This window comes from Limanda limanda, chromosome 4, assembly GCF_963576545.1.
Source record: "Limanda limanda chromosome 4, fLimLim1.1, whole genome shotgun sequence".
Classification (NCBI taxonomy): domain Eukaryota; kingdom Metazoa; phylum Chordata; class Actinopteri; order Pleuronectiformes; family Pleuronectidae; genus Limanda; species Limanda limanda.
Window position 1 is genome coordinate 32,201,602 of NC_083639.1, and position 21,607 is coordinate 32,223,208.

At 45.9% G+C, this 21,607-nt stretch overlaps 2 protein-coding genes across 2 annotated transcripts; both read right to left on the reverse strand.

Annotated features, from left to right (window-relative positions):
* Positions 1–31: 31 nt before the first annotated feature.
* On the reverse strand, positions 32–11,119 carry LOC132999751 (deoxynucleotidyltransferase terminal-interacting protein 1). Its single transcript, XM_061069510.1, has 13 exons — positions 10,876–11,119; positions 5,906–5,976; positions 5,707–5,803; positions 5,423–5,521; positions 5,261–5,320; positions 5,132–5,188; positions 2,946–3,007; positions 2,827–2,869; positions 2,614–2,672; positions 2,199–2,259; positions 1,958–2,029; positions 331–386; positions 32–248 (listed from the first exon to the last, which is right to left on the reverse strand). The coding sequence occupies exons 1-13, from the start codon at positions 10,948–10,950 to the stop codon at positions 140–142; spliced, it is 921 nt and encodes a 306-aa protein (XP_060925493.1). The 5' UTR covers positions 10,951–11,119; the 3' UTR covers positions 32–139.
* Positions 11,120–11,739: 620 nt separating this feature from the next.
* Positions 11,740–20,690, reverse strand: pcif1 (phosphorylated CTD interacting factor 1). The gene is made up of 16 exons (XM_061069886.1): positions 20,612–20,690; positions 19,234–19,388; positions 17,303–17,427; positions 17,060–17,185; positions 16,785–16,918; positions 16,549–16,703; positions 16,145–16,292; positions 15,981–16,064; positions 15,800–15,899; positions 15,452–15,611; positions 15,169–15,338; positions 14,912–14,998; positions 14,629–14,813; positions 14,452–14,545; positions 14,189–14,364; positions 11,740–13,327 (listed from the first exon to the last, which is right to left on the reverse strand). The coding sequence occupies exons 2-16, from the start codon at positions 19,358–19,360 to the stop codon at positions 12,997–12,999; spliced, it is 2,202 nt and encodes a 733-aa protein (XP_060925869.1). The 5' UTR covers positions 19,361–19,388; positions 20,612–20,690; the 3' UTR covers positions 11,740–12,996.
* Between the last annotated feature and the right edge of the window lie 917 nt (positions 20,691–21,607).

Genomic DNA, 21,607 nt, shown 5'->3' on the forward strand with positions numbered 1-21,607 from the left:
GCACTAAATGTAACGTAATGAAAAACACGTCTTCTGGTCAGAAACAGGTTTATTAATTTGTTAAAAAACAGTATAAATGAAAGGATAGAAGGAGCCAATCAGGTCAGAGTATGTGAATCACATGATTGCTCTGATGAGGTCAGAGGTCAGCATCTCTCTGAGCCTCCATGGCTCTCTTCATCTTGTCAATCATCCAGGAAGGAACCGAGAACGGCTTCATCTCGTCCATCTTGACGTCAGGACAGTCCCTGCACACACACACACAGTTACCATGGTAACAACAGGGGTGGGGCAAACCTGTAGAACTGGATACCATGGAGACAGACTCACTTGTACTCGTCGCTGCGGGACAGATCCTGGATGTCTTCTTCGATCAGCAGGTAGGCCTGAACACAAACAGCAGTGGTGCCTTCAGGGGCAGTCGTACAGGTGGAAACTAAAGCTGCTTTCAGACCTGCATTGATAATCGGACATTCTCCAGAGAGGCCGTATGTTCGAGTGAGAGGCGTCAGACTTTGTCAAGAGTTTCTCACGTCCGCCCCTGAGAGAAGCTCAGCATCGAGTCCGAATGAGCCGATGTGAGGACAGAGGAACTGTGTATTAGTAAAGTAACGTCATCTACCCCTCTGCAGGAGGAGGAGCCATGGTGTCTAGGTCCCGCCCATACACTCGATCAACCCTGAGTCCATCTCAGCTGTCAATCATGACGTCAGTAATTGTGAATCAAATAAACTATAAAATCCAAACTCACCAGAAACACTTTAACAAACATCAGTGAGATCAGAACGACCAGAAAAACCAGAAACATCTTTACAAACATTAATTTAATGTCTGCTTTGATTCTTTAGTTTGGTCCATGTTCCATCTGCTAACATGGAGGAAGGATTACTAACTGCAGACAGCCACCAGGGGGCGATCAAGATGATTTGGGAGCTGTTTGTCATCCATCTTTATTAACAGAGTGAGACAAACCCTGGTGGAGCTTCAGAGGAAACGGCTGCAGCAGAATCCAACACAGCTGAAGTCACTAGAGACGGATTCTTCTGACATCAAGTGACCACAAGCTGCTGCTGTGATGTCATCAAGTGACCACAAGCTGCTGCTGTGATGTCATCAAGTGACCACAAGCTGCTGCTGTGATGTCATCAAGTGACCACAAGCTGCTGCTGTGATGTCATCAAGTGACCACAAGCTGGGATGACGTCATTTACAGTGTTGGGCAAGTTACTGAAAATTAGAACTTAGTTACAGTTACTAGTTACTTCTTTTAAAAGTAATTGAATTACTTCACCAGTTACTGTATATCAAAAGTAATTAGCTACTAGGGAAAGTAACTTTTAAGTTACTTTCTGTTATTTTATTGTGAAAATGTTACATGATTTTATTTTGAAACGGTTCCGGTAGAGTCGCGGACATCCTGTGATGATGACATCGGCGCTACGGAAAAGGTTTAAGTTTGTAGCGTCCGAAGAAGCACAGTTTCTTACGGTGTCCACGGTTGTTTTAAGGTGTTTCTAAGTTGTTCAGAGTTGTATTAAGCTGTGAGGTGTTACAGGGACGGCTCAAATAAACGACCAGAACATCCGTTTGAGTCTCAACCATCTTTCGGGGGATCTGCTTCACTTGTCTTCTTGTCTGCAAGTGTTTTAACCAGAGAGAGTAACGTGAGTAACAAACTCATTTAAATGTCAGTAATTGTAACTGCGTTACTTGATTTAAAAAAATACTTTGTTACATGCTCGTTACCGCTCAAAGTAGTGGAATTACAGTAACGCGTTACTCCCAACACGGGGCATTTACACAAAGTGTTGAGACTCAACGTCTCTGATGTCTCCTCTGAGGTGCGTTCATGGACCCTCCGACACACCAGCGTGTGGCTAAGTCTGTTAGCATGTCCACGTCCGGTGGAGGAGATTCAACTAATCCTGAACCGACTCTGACCGGAAGATTTTCTCACCATTTTTCCTCCTGTCGCTCTCATGTGATGTCGCTCTGCCAACCACTGCTTATCCTGTGCATCTGCAGCAAACTGACACACACACACACACACACACACACACACACACACACACACACACACACACACACACACACACACACACACACACACACACACACACACACACACACACACACACACACAGATTAGATTTGTTGAGATGAACCATCAGCGCTGGAGGTGAGTGTGCGTTTGTTACCTTGAACAGGTCGGAGTGTTTGATGTAGATTCGTCCTCTGGTCCCGCCCATCCCCAGCGCCCTGCACAGTGACATCACAGTGTCAGGTGACCTTTCACCTCTTGATCAGCTGATAAACTTTTTTAACGACATGTTTATTATTTTATAAACAACAGACGTTAAAAACCTTTTATAATAGCAGAAGAATGTTTAACTAACAGTTTCTCTCTCCATCATCCTCAGCTGATTGTCAACTTCCCAATACCACAACACAGAGCACTTCTACTTTGAAGAGACAGATACAGCATCCACACCCACTGAGGGCAGAGGAAACATTCCAAGAGGACAGAGGTGATCAACAGCACCACCTGGTGTCTGGGCTGACCACCACATACAAACATGTAAATAGCATGTTCTGGACATGTTGTCGACTCACTTGTTTGCTCTGGAGCCGAGAACAAACGTGCTGCTGTCATTGAGTCTGGACGGTTCCCACTGAAAACAAAGACACTGGATCATTACACAACCATGTGATGGAGTCTGGTCCAGGTCCCATCTGCTGACCTGGAGAATAACCGGGTTTGTGAGCTATACCGCAGCCAGCCACCAGAGGGCTGTCCCCCATGTGTATGTTCAGAGCTGATCTCACCTTCGGTCCTTCTCTCTTGATGGAATCAGGCTTCGGCTTCGCTCTGAGGACAAAAGGTCAAAGGTCGTCAGGTGAGGTCATCTAACTGGACACTGATGATGTCACTGTCAGGTACTCACTGAGAGGTGAAGGTCAGAGGTCGATCAGACGAGACGAGCGCGGCACTGGGACGGGTTTTTCTCTGAGGACAAATAATAATCCGTTATTCACACAATCGATTCCTTCACCTGTCTCACACCTGTCCACCTGTATCTCATACAACTGTCTCACACCTGTACCTCATACAACTGTCTCACACCTGTACCTCATACAACTGTCTCACACCTGTAACTCATACAACTGTCTCACACCTGTACCTCATACAACTGTCTCACACCTGTACCTCATACAACTGTCTCACTCCCGTCCACCTTTACCTCATACAACTGTCTCACACCTGTACCTCATACAACTGTCTCACACCTGTACCTCATACAACTGTCTCACACCTGTACCTCATACAACTGTCTCACACCTGTACCTCATACAACTGTCTCACTCCCGTCCACCTTTACCTCATACAACTGTCTCACACCTGTACCTCATACAACTGTCTCACACCTGTACCTCATACAACTGTCTCACACCTGTACCTCATACAACTGTCTCACACCTGTGCCTCATACAACTGTCTCACACCTGTGCCTCATACAACTGTCTCACACCTGTGCCTCATACAACTGTCTCACACCTGTAACTCATACAACTGTCTCACACCTGTACCTCATACAACTGTCTCACACCTGTACCTCATACAACTGTCTCACACCTGTACCTCATACAACTGTCTCACACCTGTACCTCATACAACTGTCTCACACCTGTACCTCATACAACTGTCTCACACCTGTGCCTCATACAACTGTCTCACACCTGTGCCTCATACAACTGTCTCACACCTGTAACTCATACAACTGTCTCACACCTGTACCTCATACAACTGTCTCACACCTGTACCTCATACAACTGTCTCACACCTGTACCTCATACAACTGTCTCACACCTGTGCCTCATACAACTGTCTCACACCTGTAACTCATACAACTGTCTCACACCTGTACCTCATACAACTGTCTCACACCTGTAACTCATACAACTGTCTCACACCTGTCCGACTGTACATCATACAACTGTCTCACACCTGTCCGACTGTCCCTCATACAACTGTCTCACACCTGTCCGACTGTACATCATACAACGGTCTCACACCTGTCCGACTGTACATCATACAACTGTCTCACACCTCTCCGACTGTACATCATACAACTGTCTCACTCCTGTCCGACTGTACATCATTCAACTGTCTCACACCTGTACCTCATACAACTGTCTCACACCTGTCCGACTGTACATCATACAACTGTCTCACACCTGTACCTCATACAACTGTCTCACACCTGTACCTCATACAACTGTCTCACACCTGTACCTCATACAACTGTCTCACACCTGTACATCATACAACTGTCTCACTCCTGTCCGACTGTACATCATACAACTGTCTCACTCCTGTCCGACTGTACATCATACAACTGTCTCACACCTCTCCGACTGTACCTCATACACCTGTCTCACACCTGTCCGACTGTACATCATTCAACTGTCTCACACCTGTACCTCATACAACTGTCTCACACCTGTCCGACTGTACATCATACAACTGTCTCACACCTGTACCTCATACAACTGTCTCACACCTGTACCTCATACAACTGTCTCACACCTGTACATCATACAACTGTCTCACTCCTGTCCGACTGTACATCATACAACGGTCTCACACCTGTCCGACTGTACATCATACAACTGTCTCACACCTCTCCGACTGTACATCATACAACTGTCTCACTCCTGTCCGACTGTACATCATTCAACTGTCTCACACCTGTACCTCATACAACTGTCTCACACCTGTCCGACTGTACATCATACAACTGTCTCACACCTGTACCTCATACAACTGTCTCACACCTGTACCTCATACAACTGTCTCACACCTGTACCTCATACAACTGTCTCACACCTGTACATCATACAACTGTCTCACTCCTGTCCGACTGTACATCATACAATTGTCTCACACCTCTCCGACTGTACCTCATACACCTGTCTCACACCTGTCTGACTGTACATCATTCAACTGTCTCACACCTGTCTGACTGTACATCATTCAACTGTCTCACACCTCTCCGACTGAACCTCATACACCTGAGCACATCAGTGTTTAGAGTCTGAACGAACAGTCAGAGGTCAGAGGTCACACTACCTTCTTGAGCAGGGGACTTCCTCTCTGACTGCAGTCGTCGTCAGCAGGTCTGGTTCTCTGTCAAGACAAGAAGAAGAATCAGGTTGTTTCTGTGGCTAATGACCTGATGGTCAGTTTGAAGCCTCCTACCTTGACTGCGATCTCTGACCGAACTTTCTTCACCTCCCCCTCTGGAAACAGCTGTTTGGCCTGGTGATGTCATCAGAGGAAACCATGGTAACCACAGAGACAGACAGGTGAGTACAGTTGGTCACATGACCTTCAGGGTCAGATGACAGTAAATCACCTTACATGTTCTAGAACGTTCCTGCAGGCCTCTTTGATCAGCTGGTCAGTCTGAACGTCATCTCCTACGTTCACCTTCACGTTCTGAGCAGCTTTCTCAAAGAACTGAAACACAAACACGTGCAAATATACACAAACACATTCAAAGCAATACAACATTGTGATGTATTTATGTATTGTGACAATAAGTTATAACAGTTGTATTTATATATTGTAATGATACGTTATAGCAGTTCACACCTGCTCAGGTGTCACTGAGAAAAACACATTGAATTATTTTGACCTCTGACCTTCTGGTACTTCCTGAACACAGCCATGATGTCATCATTGAAGCTGGGCTGAAGCACCGCCCTCAACAGGTCCATGGACACCTGAGGATCTGTGTAGCTACACACACACACACACACACACACACATTCTAACTGTAGGTTTATCTCTGGTGTTATGTAAAGTATAATAAAGTATTAAACATTATGAACCAGAACTGACCTGACACTCATGTGCGAGCGTCGTCCTCGTCTGTGGATCTGTCTGTGTTTGATCATCACGTTCCACGGCTTCTGAAATAAAGACAACAAAACAACAGTAAACATGATGACCAGTTAACATGGTGACCAGTTAACATGATGACCAGTAAACATGGTGAATAGTTAACATGATAACCAGTTAACATGGTGACCAGTTAACATGGTGACCACTTAACATGATGACCAATAAACATAACCTGATGTCCAGTTAACATGGTGACCAGTTAACATGATGAACTTTTAACATGATGACCAATTAACCTGATGTCCAGTTAACATGGTGACCAGTTAACATGATAACCAGTTAACATGATAACCAGTTAACATGATAACCAGTTAACATGATAACCAGTTAACCTATTGACCAGTTAACATGATGACCAGTTAACATGGTGACCAGTTAACATGGTGACCAGTTAACATCATGAACTTTTAACATGATGACCAATTAACCTGATGACCAGTGAACATGATAACCAGTTAACAAGGTAATCAGTTAACATGGTGAATAGTAAACATGGTGACCAGTTAACAAGGTAATCAGTTAACATGATAACCAGTTAACATGATAACCAGTTAACCTATTGACCAGTTAACATGATGACCAGTTAACAAGGTAATCAGTTAACATGGTGAATAGTTAACATGATGACCAGTTAACATGATGACCAATAAACATAACCTGATGTCCAGTTAACATGGTGACCAGTTAACATGATGACCAGTTAACATGATAACCAGTTAACATGATAATCAGTTAACATGGTGACCAGTTAACATGATGACCAGTTAACATGATAACCAGTTAACAAGGTAATCAGTTAACATGATGACCAGTTAACATGGTGACCAGTTAACATGATGACCAGTTAACATGGTGACCAGTTAACATCATGAACTTTTAACATGATGACCAGTTAACATGATAACCAGTTAACAAGGTAATCAGTTAACATGATGACCAGTTAACATGGTGACCAGTGAACACGATGTCCAGTTAACATGGTGACCAGTTAACATGATGACCAGTTAACATGATAACCAGTTAACAAGGTAATCAGTTAACATGGTGAATAGTTAACATGATAACCAGTTAACAAGGTAATCAGTTAACATGGTGAATAGTTAACATGGTGACCAGTTAACATGATAACCAGTTAACCTATTGACCAGTTAACATGATGACCAGTTAACATGGTGACCAGTAAACTTATTGACCAGTTAACATGATAACCAGTTAACAAGGTAATCAGTTAACATGGTGAATAGTTAACATGATGAATAGTTAACATGGTGACCAGTTAACATGATGACCAGTGAACATGATGACCAGTTAACATGGTGACCAGTTAACAAGGTAATCAGTTAACATGATAACCAGTTAACATGGTGACCAGTTAACAAGGTAATCAGTTAACATGATGACCAGTTAACATGGTGACCAGTTAACATGATGACCAGTTAACATGGTGACCAGTTAACATCATGAACTTTTAACATGATGACCAGTTAACATGATGACCAGTGAACATGATGACCAATAAACATAACCTGATGTCCAGTTAACATGGTGACCAGTTAACATGATGACCAGTTAACATGATAACCAGTTAACAAGGTAATCAGTTAACATGGTGAATAGTTAACATGAAAACCAGTTAACAAGGTAATCAGTTAACATGGTGAATAGTTAACATGGTGACCAGTTAACAAGGTAATCAGTTAACATGGTGACCAGTTAACATGATAACCAGTTAACATGGTAATCAGTTAACATGGTGAATAGTTAACATGGTGACCAGTTAACAAGGTAATCAGTTAACATGATAACCAGTTAACATGATAACCAGTTAACCTATTGACCAGTTAACATGATGACCAGTTAACATGGTGACCAGTAAACTTATTGACCAGTTAACATGATAACCAGTTAACAAGGTAATCAGTTAAAATGGTGAATAGTTAACAGGATGACCAGTTAACATGATGACCAGTGAACATGATGACTAATAAACATAACCTGATGTCCAGTTAACATGGTGACCAGTTAACATGATAACCAGTTAACAAGGTAATCAGTTAACATGGTGAATAGTTAACATGGTGACCAGTTAACATGATGACCAGTTAACATGATAACCAGTTAACAAGGTAATCAGTTAACATGGTGAATAGTTAACATGATAACCAGTTAACAAGGTAATCAGTTAACATGGTGAATAGTTAACATGGTGACCAGTTAACAAGGTAATCAGTTAACATGGTGACCAGTTAACATGATAACCAGTTAACCTATTGACCAGTTAACATGATGACCAGTTAACATGGTGACCAGTGAACTTATTGACCAGTTAACATGATAACCAGTTAACAAGGTAATCAGTTAACATGGTGAATAGTTAACATGATGACCAGTTAACATGATGACCAGTGAACATGATGACCAATAAACATAACCTGATGTCCAGTTAACATGGTGACCAGTTAACATGATGACCAGTTAACATGATAACCAGTTAACATGGTGACCAGTTAACAAGGTAATCAGTTAACATGATGACCAGTTAACATGGTGACCAGTTAACATGATGACCAGTTAACATGGTGACCAGTTAACATCATGAACTTTTAACATGATGACCAGTTAACATGATGACCAGTGAACATGATGACCAATAAACATAACCTGATGTCCAGTTAACATGGTGACCAGTTAACATGATGACCAGTTAACATGATAACCAGTTAACAAGGTAATCAGTTAACATGGTGAATAGTTAACATGATAACCAGTTTACATGATAACCAGTTAACCTATTGACCAGTTAACATGATGACCAGTTAACATGGTGACCAGTTAACATCATGAACTTTTAACATGATGACCAATTAACATGATGACCAATTAACATAACCTGATGACCAGTTAACATGGTGACCAGTTAACATGATGACCAGTTAACATGATAACCAGTTAACAAGGTAATCAGTTAACATGGTGAATAGTTAACATGGTGAATAGTTAACATGGTGACCAGTTAACAAGGTAATCAGTTAACATGATAACCAGTTAACATGATAACCAGTTAACCTATTGACCAGTTAACATGATAACCAGTTAACATGATGACCAGTTAACATGGTGACCAGTAAACTTATTGACCAGTTAACATGATAACCAGTTAACAAGGTAATCAGTTAAAATGGTGAATAGTTAACATGATGACCAGTTAACATGATGACCAGTGAACATGATGACCAATAAACATAACCTGATGTCCAGTTAACATGGTGACCAGTTAACATGATAACCAGTTAACAAGGTAATCAGTTAACATGGTGAATAGTTAACATGGTGACCAGTTAACAAGGTAATCAGTTAACATGATAACCAGTTAACCTATTGACCAGTTAACATGATGACCAGTTAACATGGTGACCAGTAAACCTATTGACCAGTTAACATGATAACCAGTTAACAAGGTAATCAGTTAAAATGGTGAATAGTTAACATGATGACCAGTTAACATGGTGACCAGTTAACATCATGAACTTTTAACATGATGACCAATAAACATAACCTGATGTCCAGTTTACATGGTGACCAGTTAACATGATAACCAGTTAACAAGGTAATCAGTTAACATGGTGAATAGTTAACATGGTGCCCAGTTAACATCATGAACTTTTAACATGATGACCAATTAACCTGATGACCAGTGAACATGATGACCAATAAACATAACCTGATGTCCAGTTAACATGGTGACCAGTTAACATGATGACCAGTTAACATGATAACCAGTTAACAAGGTAATCAGTTAACATGGTGAATAGTTAACATGGTGAATAGTTAACATGGTGACCAGTTAACAAGGTAATCAGTTAACATGATAACCAGTTAACATGATAACCAGTTAACCTATTGACCAGTTAACATGATAACCAGTTAACAAGGTAATCAGTTAACATGATAACCAGTTAACATGATAACCAGTTAACATGATAACCAGTTAACCTATTGACCAGTTAACATGATAACCAGTTAACAAGGTAATCAGTTAACATGGTGAATAGTTAACATGGTGACCAGTTAACAAGGTAATCAGTTAACATGATAACCAGTTAACCTATTGACAAGTTAACATGATGACCAGTTAACATGGTGACCAGTAAACGTATTGACCAGTTAACATGATAACCAGTTAACAAGGTAATCAGTTAACATGGTGAATAGTTAACATGATGACCAGTTAACATGATGACCAGTGAACATGATGACCAATAAACATAACCTGATGTCCAGTTAACATGGTGACCAGTTAACATGACGACCAGTTAACATGATAACCAGTTAACAAGGTAACCAGTTAACATGGTGAATAGTTAACATGGTGAATAGTTAACATGATAACCAGTTAACATGATAACCAGTTAACATGATAACCAGTTAACATGATAACCAGTTAACATGATAACCAGTTAACAAGGTAACCAGTAAACATGGTGACTAGTTAACATGGTGACCAGTTAACATGATAACCAGTAAACATGGTGAATAGTTAACATGATGAACTTTTAACATGACCAGTTAACATGATAACCAGTTAACATGGTGAATAGTTAACATGATAACCAGTTAACATGGTGAATAGTTAACATGATAACCAGTTAACATGATAACCAGTTAACATGATGACCAGTAAACATGATGAACTTTTAACATGAAGAACTTTTAACATGATAACCAGTTAACTTATTGACCCGTTAACCTGATGTTCCTCGGTGACGCTGAACTATCGCGACACTTAGTGCCTAACAGTACCTAAGCTTCGCTTTTCGTGAGCAGATCACATGACTTTGTTAAAAGTTCAAACAGCTGAATCAGAAGGGTTAGCATCGAGCTAAGCTAACCCGCTAACCCGCTCTCACCGGGGTCTGCTCCAGCTGCTCCTGCCCGTCCTGCTGCAGCCAGTCCCGGCCTCCCTCGCTGCGGTGGGCTCCCATGGAGGAAGCTTTGTGATCCGGGTCTGAGCTAACTGTGCTAGTGGGAGCTAACCGCAGCTAAAGCTAACTGTGCTAGTGGGAGCTAACCGCAGCTAAAGCTAACTGTGCTAGCACAGACCGAGCTGAGTGACAGCTGATCGATGATCCGCTGATCGACGTCTGTTTCCAGGAAGTAACGTTCACTTCCGATGTGTGGCTACAGCTTCTGCAGCGCATCCGGTGTCATTTCAGAGTAAAAGCCCCGCTTACACCAATCTAAAAACAAGCTTTATTTTGAAATGTCAGGATTTGTTTATTGGGTTGATACACGGAAGTGACGAGTTCTCTGCAAAGTATAAATAACGAAGCTGTGATTTTGTGATAAAAAGTGATGTTTAAATGTTACACGTCACTGATTCAGTTTAGATTCTGACACTAGTGTAACCGTCAGTCATCTGGTGAGAACGTGAACTGTATTAAAAACACTCTGTCTGCATCTCTGGTTGAATGTATTTCTGTTTCCATCCTGACGTCATCAGAGAACCACAAACACGTTAACTAAAGACAAACAAACTGGAGAACAATTATTATTCACCTGAAAATATTTAACTCTCTGTCACAGGAGACAACGTTTAACAGTTTTAATGAAAAAATATTTTTTATAAGTCTTATTTGAACATGTGACAAACATCTTAAATGTTTTATTACGTGATAACTTTAATTAAATCAAATCAATTGTTTTTGTCATAAAACAAAACAATTTTATTAAACATTAAGAAAATCAGAAAATGAAGAGAAACATCACACGTGTCAAAGTTCGTCACAGGATTTTATCTCAAAATTACAAGAGCGTTAATATTTTTGATCCAATTAATTCATTAGTTACAAGAAAATGTCTCCAGTTTGTTTTCATCATTATGATGTCCACAGTCCAACGTTAGCCTAGCTTCTCAGTCAGCTTAGCTTAGAGGACCGCGCCGTCAGAGACTGGGAGGAAACATTCAGGATCAAGCGTCATTCGGAGTCCAAAGATTCATGCACCAAGGACAAAAAGACGTATATAAAAATATGCGGAAGCATTTCCTGTTTGACGTGGGCGTCACTGTTCAGCGTAGCCGTCGCTCAAACACGTTTCCTTTTACACACAAACTTTTTCTTCTTCACTTTGGATCAGAACTTTGTCAAACAGGAAACAGTTAATCTCTTTAAAAAACCTTAAATTAAATTAAAAAAAACAGACAAGGAAAAGAACATAAACAGTTTCACTGTACAGTATCTACACGGTGACAGACGTCGGATCGGACCGCCCATCAGCCAATCAGAGGAGCTGTCCCACACTCCCTCAGGAAGTGGTGGGACCTCTGACGAGGCAGGAAGGTAGCGTCCGTCTCTCAGCGCCCTCACCGACCAGCCGAATCCCAGTTCTGACTCCGCCTCCTTCTGCCAGCTAGTACGACCTCACTCTGGTTGCTCCTGCCAGCTGAATACTCAGTCTCCCACAATGCACCCTGGCACTGATTGGCAAGAAGATCACGAGGAGGCAGGGCCTGAAGTGGGACGCTGCTGGATTCTGTCCAATAGAAACGATAGCTGCCTTGTCAACCAATCACCAAGCCCAGTCGGTGAGGGGACCAATGAGAAGTCCTCTGGCCCAGAGGAGAAGTGACAACACAGATGACATCACAGGTGAATGAAGAGGTTTTTCTGCTGGAGTTCAAACACGTCGCTGCTCACTAATCGAACTCTGCTCTCATTGGTTGCCTTCCTACGGCACCATGTCCCGACTGGAGCCCAAAGCTCCAGATTCTGTGATATCAGCCTCGACCAATCAGAACAGCTGGAGTGGACAGGGATGAAACAGACCACAGGGATGATGGTGGGTCAACGGTACAATTAAAGGTTAAGGTATGGGCGTGGCTCTTTGCCCCCGGCTGGCAGCCGCCACAGAACTGCATGATGGGTATGTTGAGAGAAGCTGAGGGTGAGCTACAGGTGCTGGTGAGGGACAATCTGAACAAACAACAAGGAGAGGGGCCAGGACTACACTACACTACAAGCCCCGCCCCTCTACACGGCAGCCATCTTGTCCTGAGGACTACTGCTGCTACTGCTGCTGCTGTTGTCGTTGTTGTTGTTGTTGTTGTTGTTGTCATGGCTCCCTGGTGACATCACACTGCTCTGCGTCCTATCAGAGGCCTTGGGGGTGGAGTCTTTGTCTCCTGGAGCAACGTTGGCAGGGCCAGGAGAAGACAGGGAGGAGGGGCGAGCGGAGGAGGGGCGGTACGCCTTCGTCAGCTCCGCCAGACGCTCTGGAGTCGGAGCCCACTTCACAAAACCTGCGTTATTCTGAAGGAAGAGAACCGCAGTACCGTGGACCGCCCTGTAGGACATCTCGTCCCTGACAACACAAGGAGTGGAGTATTAATGTAGTACTGTGTAGGATTTACAAAACCATGTAGTATCAGTGTAAACTTAGTACACAAAGTGTAGTATCAGTGTAGACTTAGTACACAAAGTGTAGTATCAGTGTAAACTTAGTACAAACAGTGAAGTATCAGTGTAGACTTAGTATACACAGTATAGTATCAGTGTAGACTTAGTACACAAAGTGTAGTATCAGTGTAGACTTAGTATACACAGTGTAGTATCAGTGTAGACTTAGTACACAAAGTGTAGTATCAGTGTAGACTTAGTACACAAAGTGTAGTATCAGTGTAGACTTAGTACACAAAGTGTAGTATCAGTGTAAACTTAGTACAAACAGTGAAGTATCAGTGTAGACTTAGTACACAAAGTGTAGTATCAGTGTAGACTTAGTACACAAAGTGTAGTATCAGTGTAAACTTAGTACACAAAGTGTAGTATCAGTGTAGACTTAGTACACAAAGTGTAGTATCAGTGTAAACTTAGTACACAAAGTGTAGTATCAGTGTAGACTTAGTACACAAAGTGTAGTATCAGTGTAAACTTAGTACAAACAGTGTAGTATCAGTGTGAACTTAGTACACACAGTATAGTATCAGTGTAAACTTAGTACACATAGTGTAGTATCAGTGTAGACTGAGTACACAAAGTGTAGTATCAGTGTAGACTTGGTACACAAAGTGTAGTATCACTGTAGACTTAGTACACAAAGTGTAGTATCAGTGTAAACTTAGTACACACAATATAGTATCAGTGTAAACTTAATGCACAACGTCTAGTATCAGTGCAGTGTTGTATCAGTGTAGTATTAGTACACATAGTGTAGTAGGAGTACCTATTGCAGATGTGCTGACCCCCGGATCGATACTCGTGCTCGTAGGCCGGGACACTCAGCTGATGACGGAGGAATCGACTTCCTTCCATGCGAGTCAGAGCCGGGGTCACGGGGTCACGCCACTCAGGAACAAAGACGATGAAGGACAGAGGCTCCGAGGACTGATCCAGAAGGCCCTGATGGAGACAGACCATCAGTCAGCAGCACATTCAGGACCAGTACAGACCAGTACAGACCAGTACAGACCAGGATGCTACACTGACCTCGAAGTGGGTCACCATTGCTTCCATCATCTCTTCACAGAACGGAGGGTTGGCTTCAAACGAGCCACTGACTGGAGAGAAGGACAGGAAGGGCCTGAAAACACACGCTCAGTTACTCACACTGTGTCGACAAACCCCCCCCCCCGCGGTCCCACAGCTCACAGATCTCCGTCTCACCCTCTAGATCCAAAGAAGCCGTCAATATCGGGGAAAGCCGAGGAGAACTGTTTGAAGTAGCAGTTGAGCGGCGAGGCGAAGCACTCGAAGGAAACACCAAACTGTCGGTGCAAGGCTTCAAACACTGCCACCGGCAGTGCCCCCTGCAGGCCTGTCCCCTCATTAGCACCGCTGCCAAACATCTCCTGGACACACAAACACACCTTGTTAACCAATGAGCTCTGACACCCGCTGGCAGCTGACAGGAACTCAAAGCGGATTGGTTGACAGAGAGTCAGCTGACCTGGTATCTCTTCAGGAGGCACCAGACTCTGGACAGAAACCTCTCAAAGCGAGGATCGTCAATACAGCTGTACCTGTACAACAGCTCCTGTAACCATGGTAACCACAGAGCCACAGAGAGACAGATGTTTCCAGGTTAGTGTCGCCCTCTGCTGGTGAGCAGTGAAATTGACTTCACATGTTTCACATTAAAACTTCCTGGAGGACTTTTCATGTTAAACATTTGCAGGAAGTCCTGGTAATAGCAGTGGCACTGACCAGTTTGCTGAAGTGACCTCTGTTGACCTTGACCATCTCTCCCCTGAAACGCAAACACGCCACGTCGTTTTCAAAGTGCAGTTCCACCCGGGGGAGCGGCGGCGAGGCCATTGCCAGACGCACAGGGTAACAGTAGACGAGCCGCGACTGCTGAGGGGACGCACACGCCTCTGAAAACACACAAACCAACATGTATAAGTAACACAGCACAAGACCAAACTGTGTGTGTGTGTGTGTGTGTGTGTGTGTGTGTGTGTGTGTGTGTGTGTGTGTGTGTGTGTACCTGTAGGGGGCTCCTGCAGCAGAGTCAGGTGTATGTGTCTCAGGCGGCGGCTGTACTCTGCAGACAGCTGATAGATCTTAGAGCAAATTCCTTCCACGGAGTCTTTGGCGACGGCGGTGACGTGAGGACCACACTGCTGCCTCAGGTGTTCCAGACGATCCTACACACACACACACACACACACACACACACACACACACACACACACACACACACGGTCATCAGCTCAAAAATACTCAACTTTGACCTGGGCTGCTCTTATGAAACATCTTGATAAAGGTTGACAGAGTAAATTCAAAGGAGTTCAAAGGTCAGCCGGCAGTGAAAACAGCCTAGGTCAAGTGTTACCATGTAGTCCTCTTTGCTGGCGGAGTGATCTCGACGCAGCCAGCTCATGGTGTCTTCAGCGTTCCACTTCACCACCTTCCTGCTCTCTGGACTCGCATTCCTGGACAGGTCAGAGGTCACACGTCACAGCTCCCTCAACACCAACCCACCTTTCAGTTGATGACCTCATATCGGGACCTACCTAGAGTCGATCATCTTCTTGGCAGCTTCAGCGTATTTGAACAGCAGCTTGCGAGCTTCCTCTTTGTACTTAATACGAGACAACCTGAAAAGTGAGACAGGCAGGAGGTGAGACAGGTGGAGAGAAAAACAGACAGACAGACAGACAGGCAGGCAGGCAGGTACCTGATGGGGATGTCGTTCATGACCTCTCTGAACATGGACGGGGAGATGATGGGGTCACAGTCACTCGGCAGTAAAGGGTCATGACCTTTGTCAATGGTTTTCCTCTCCAGGAGCCAACGATTAAACGACTCGCGAGGAGGATCAATACCTGAAGAGACAGCGGGAGAGAGAGAGTGAGACAGACACATGTTCACTCTTGAATCAGCTGTGTGGAGTGCTACTCAACCTCAGTGAACTCGCTGCTCATGTGAAACTAAAGCTGATTTCAGACTGAACGGTTCTGAATGAGTCAGTTAATCCGGACACGAGGCCGACCCGTATGACCTCCTGCTGCTGCTTCACATGTGGAACACCACCTGACCAGACACCATCTACACCCGGGCCAGACGTCAGTTTGTCTCTACCTTCTCTCTGGTGACACAGCTCGTGGTAGTGTTGTCTCAGCTTGGTGACCAGCTGAGCTCGCTGCAGCTCGATCTCAGGATGAGGCGGCAGGTGATTGGCCGAGGGGTGCTCTCTGATCACAGCGTTGGTTTGGATGTCCAGATCCCAGTAGATCCTGAAGACGACAACAATGTTCAAGTAAATCCACAGGATGTCAAGAGATGCAAAAAGAAAGTGGTGCGGCGTCAGCACTCACACGGCTGGTCTGTAGGGGGCGGGGGCAAGACTCTGAGTTGCAGGTGTAGCTGATTGGGCCGGTTTGTCCTCAGGGGCGGAGCTCCAGGGTTTGAGCCCGGGGGTGCTGGGAGAGATGGGCGTGGTGGGCTCCACCTGGAAACAGACGACACAGTTTCCCATCATCCACTGCAGACTGAGACCCGTTCACAGGGCGACAGTTCAGACCACGAGGACAATCACCTGCTGCTAACGTCTCAGTGAAGGGACGTTGTCCTCCACCTTTACTGTTCTTACCTTAGCTCGTTTCACGCTGTTGGGCCCCGCCCCCTGCTCCTCAGAGCTCCTCCTCTTCCTCTGACCATTACCATGGTTACTGTCCCCAGCTTCTGCTGGAGCTGCATTCAGACCTAAAGGATCGGACTGCAGACAAACAGGTGTGTACTACGGTCAGTTCATATATAAATATAATCTAGAGAATCAAATCATTATTGTGTGGAGACAGGAAATGATGTCAGATGACAAGCAAACTTTACTCACAATGACGTCATGCTGACCGAGCACCGGCACCTCCCACAGGCTCTGATTGGTGAACCGGTTAAAATAATAGGGTCGGTTCTCCCTCCTAGACCAACACTTAGACCATCCAGCCTGGACCAGCTCATCTGAGAGACAGACAGGTCAGAGAGAGAGAGAGACAGGTCAGAGAGTGAGAGACCAACACTTAGACCATCCAGCCTGGACCAGCTCATCTGAGAGACAGACAGGTCAGAGAGAGAGAGAGAGACAGGTCAGAGAGTGAGAGACCAACACTTAGACCATCCAGCTTGGACCAGCTCATCTGAGAGACAGACAGGTCAGAGAGAGAGAGAGACAGGTCAGAGAGTGAGAGACCAACACTTAGACCATCCAGCCTGGACCAGCTCATCTGAGAGACAGACAGGTCAGAGAGAGAGAGAGACAGGTCAGAGAGTGAGAGACCAACACTTAGACCATCCAGCCTGGACCAGCTCATCTGAGAGACAGACAGGTCAGAGAGAGAGAGAGAGACAGGTCAGAGAGAGAGAGAGACCAAGACCATCCAGCCTGGACCAGCTCATCTGAGAGACAGACAGGTCAGAGAGAGAGACAGGTCAGAGAGTGAGAGACCAACACTTAGACCATCCAGCCTGGACCAGCTCATCTGAGAGACAGACAGGTCAGAGAGAGAGAGAGAGACAGGTCAGAGAGAGAGAGAGACCAACACTTAGACCATCCAGCTTGGACCAGCTCATCTGAGAGACAGACAGGTCAGAGAGTGAGAGACCAACACTTAGACCATCCAGCCTGGACCAGCTCATCTGAGAGACAGACAGGTCAGAGAGAGAGATAGAGACAGGTCAGAGAGAGAGAGAGACCAACACTTAGACCATCCAGCTTGGACCAGCTCATCTGAGAGACAGACAGGTCAGAGAGAGAGAGAGACAGGTCAGAGAGAGAGAGAGACCAACACTTAGACCATCCAGCCTGGACCAGCTTATCTGAGAGACAGACAGGTCAGAGAGAGAGAGAGACAGGTCAGAGAGAGAGAGAGAGAGAGACCAACACTTAGACCATCCAGCCTGGACCAGCTCATCTGAGAGACAGACAGGTCAGAGAGAGAGAGAGACAGGTCAGAGAGTGAGAGACCAACACTTAGACCATCCAGCTTGGACCAGCTCATCTGAGAGACAGACAGGTGACACACACAGACAGGTGACACAGACAGACAGGGGACGCAGACAGACAGGTGACGCAGACAGACAGGTGACACAGACAGACAGGTGAGGCAGACAAACAGGGGACACAGACAGACAGGTGACACAGACAGACAGGGGACACAGACAGACAGGTGACGCTGACAGACAGGGGACACAGACAGACAGGTGACACTGACAGACAGGTGACACAGACAGACAGGTGACGCTGACAGACAGGTGACGCTGACAGACAGGTGACACAGACAGACAGGTGACACAGACAGACAGGTGACACAGACAGAAAGGGGACACAGACAGAAAGGGGACACAGACAGACAGGTGACACAGACAGACAGGGGACACAGACAGACAGGGGACACAGACAGACAGGGGACGCAGACAGACAGGTGACGCAGACAGACAGGTGACACAGACAGACAGGTGAGGCAGACAGACAGGTGAGGCAGACAAACAGGGGACACAGACAGACAGGTGACACAGACAGACAGGGGACTCAGACAGACAGATGATGCAGACAGACAGGTGACACAGACAGAAAGGGGACTCAGACAGACAGATGATGCAGACAGACAGGTGACACAGACAGAAAGGGGACACAGACAGACAGGTGACACAGACAGAAAGGGGACACAGACAGACAGGTGACACAGACAGACAGGGGACACAGACAGACAGGGGACACAGGCAGACAGGGGACGCAGACAGACAGATGATGCAGACAGACAGGTGTACCTGGCAGCTCAGGTGGTTTGGACGTTGTGGACGGAGACAGGGGCGGTCCCTCTGAGGAGGTGGAGCCAGAGGGAGACAGAATTATGGTTGCCTCCCCCTTCACTGATGCCTGGCTGTCATTGGACATCTCAGCTGCTCGTCAGAATGACATCAACCTGTCTCGACAGGAAGAGACTCTTTCAAAATAAAACACAGGTGAAACACTCTGATGTCACTGGTCGATGTCATGTGACAGTGATGTCACCAATAAATGATAATACATGTGACACTGGGAGGCACATGACACGTGATCAAATGATGACTCCATTCTCTCTCTCTCTCCTGTCTGACTGACCTGTCTCTCTCTCTCACCTGTCTCCCCCCCACTCCAGTCTCTCTCTCTCTCCTGTCTGACTAACCAGTCTCTCTCTCTCACCTGTCTCCCCCCCTCTCCAGTCTCTCTCTCTCTCCTGTCTCACCTGTCTCCCCCCCCCCCTCTCACCTGTCTCTCTCCCTCTCACCTGTCTCCCCCCCTCTCCAGTCTCTCTCTCTCACCTGTCTCTCTCTCACCTGTCTCCCCCCCTCTCCAGTCTCTCTCTCTCTCACCTGTCTCCCCCCTCTCGTCTCCCCCTCACATTCATTTTAATTCACTGTCCTTTCAGCACGAACATTAACTCGTGAAGCTGTTGTTGTTGAAAAGATGAATAATAAAGTTTATAAATAAGTGAGTGATATTCTCCCTGGTCTGTGACGTCATGTGACGTGTTGCTTTACGGTAACCGCTGTTTAACGTGACGGAGGGAAGCGGAGCAGCAGTTCACCAGGCCGCCTGAGTGTGGCGCTAAAGAGACGAACCAGCGCTTGTTTGGATTCGGTTTGTTTACATGACCGATGCGTTAATAAGACATTTCGTGTTTCCTCGTGTTGACGCTGGAACGCGGACACGAGCGCCATGATTACACGCATGCGCGTGTCAGTCTGGTACAAACAGGGGGGGGGGGACAAAAGGCTGCGGCTGCTCGTCGGGAGCCCGCGCTCGGCTCGACCCCGCTCCCGGTCCTCAGCTCCGGTCCGCGGTGCTGAGGACCGGGAGCGGAGGACCGGAGGACCGGAGCGGGTCCTCCGGTCCCGGTCCCCCGGTCCACCGGTCCTCCGCTCCCGGGCTTCAACGGTCGTTTCTCGGCCATCTCGCGGCCGCTCGCAGCTGCTGTTTCGGCGCCACTTCTCTCACAAGATGGCGGACACGCCCCTGCCACCGAGCCGCGGCTGCCCGCTCCCGGGCTCCTCTCCTCGGCTGCTCTCCGCGGGCCGAGCCGCCCGGAGCCCCGGAGCCGCCTCCTCTGGAGCTCCGCACCCCCACCCGCCCGGAGGACCGGCTCCAGCGGGCCCTCTCGCTTACCTTGGCCGGGTCAGTGACGAGGAGTCTGGGTTCTGCGCGGTGGTTTCGGCTCCTCCGCTCCCCCCCCGCCTGCTCAGACATCTTTACAGGGACCCGGGCCGAGCTGCTGCGCATGCGCGGCGGATCCTCCGCTTCCTGTTGTGAAGTGTCCTGTTGTCGCCGCCATGTTGGGAAGGTCAACGGTTAAAGGGGAAGTTCACTTTAAAATAAACGTCATGGGGGGGGTCTCAGGGTTAGACAGCGTGAGAGCAGAACACCGGAAGTAACTGCTGACAGATCCAGTCGTAATAAAACATAACCTGCCTCCAGACATTCATATTCCACTGGAGACACCATGTGTGATCCTGTGATCCGCTTCCTGGTCCAGGTCTCCTCAGATCCGGGTTCTTTCTTCATGTTCTTTCTCTCAGTCGCCAAAGCTGCTCATCGTGGGAACTGTTGGTTTCTCTATTAATTAAGTTTCAGCCTGAACATGTTATGACCTGCTTATAATCTAACTGGAGCCTAACCCTTATATTTATTTGTATTTATTAATTTTTGCTATGGATCTTGTGAAGCACGTTGTTACCTTGTTTAGATCAGTGCTATACAAATAGTTATTATCATAAGGGCCGGTGTGGACGAGCTGTAAACAACAACACTGATCACATGTTCCTGTTTGAAGGAGTCGGACCCAACAACCTGCTGCTGCTACACAAACACCAACTACACAACATGTACACACCAGGGCCGGGTCTAGGCAGGGGCAAGAGGGGGCCTGGCCCCCTCAAATAAATGTTGTGCCCCCTCAAACTAAATCCCAATTTATAATAATAATAATATAATAAATCACAATGCCCCCTCAAGATTTGTGGCTGCCCCCTCATACATGCCTGTCTAGACCCGGCCCTGGTACACACGCTGTTTTGTGTGGGAACTGTTTGTTTTTATGAGGAACATGTTTATGAAATAATTCAGGTTCAGGGTTTTGTCATTAAAAAACAAAATACACTGAAA

Bases quoted from the DNA above. Each gene is read 5' to 3' on its own strand.
- LOC132999751 (XM_061069510.1), bottom strand. From the start codon at position 10,950: ATGGGAGCCCACCGCAGCGAGGGAGGCCGGGACTGGCTGCAGCAGGAC. The intron at 5,522-5,706 runs GTCAGAGGTCAA...TTTGTGTTTCAG, and splicing joins TGTTCAGGAAGTACCAGAAG to TTCTTTGAGAAAGCTGCTCA. The intron at 3,008-5,131 runs GTAGTGTGACCT...ATTTGTCCTCAG, and splicing joins GAAGTCCCCTGCTCAAGAAG to AGAAAAACCCGTCCCAGTGC.
- pcif1 (XM_061069886.1), bottom strand. From the start codon at position 19,360: ATGTCCAATGACAGCCAGGCATCAGTGAAGGGGGAGGCAACCATAATT. The intron at 16,065-16,144 runs GTACCTGCCTGC...CTCACTTTTCAG, and splicing joins ATGAACGACATCCCCATCAG to GTTGTCTCGTATTAAGTACA. The intron at 15,339-15,451 runs GTACACACACAC...GTGTGTTTTCAG, and splicing joins GCTGCAGGAGCCCCCTACAG to AGGCGTGTGCGTCCCCTCAG.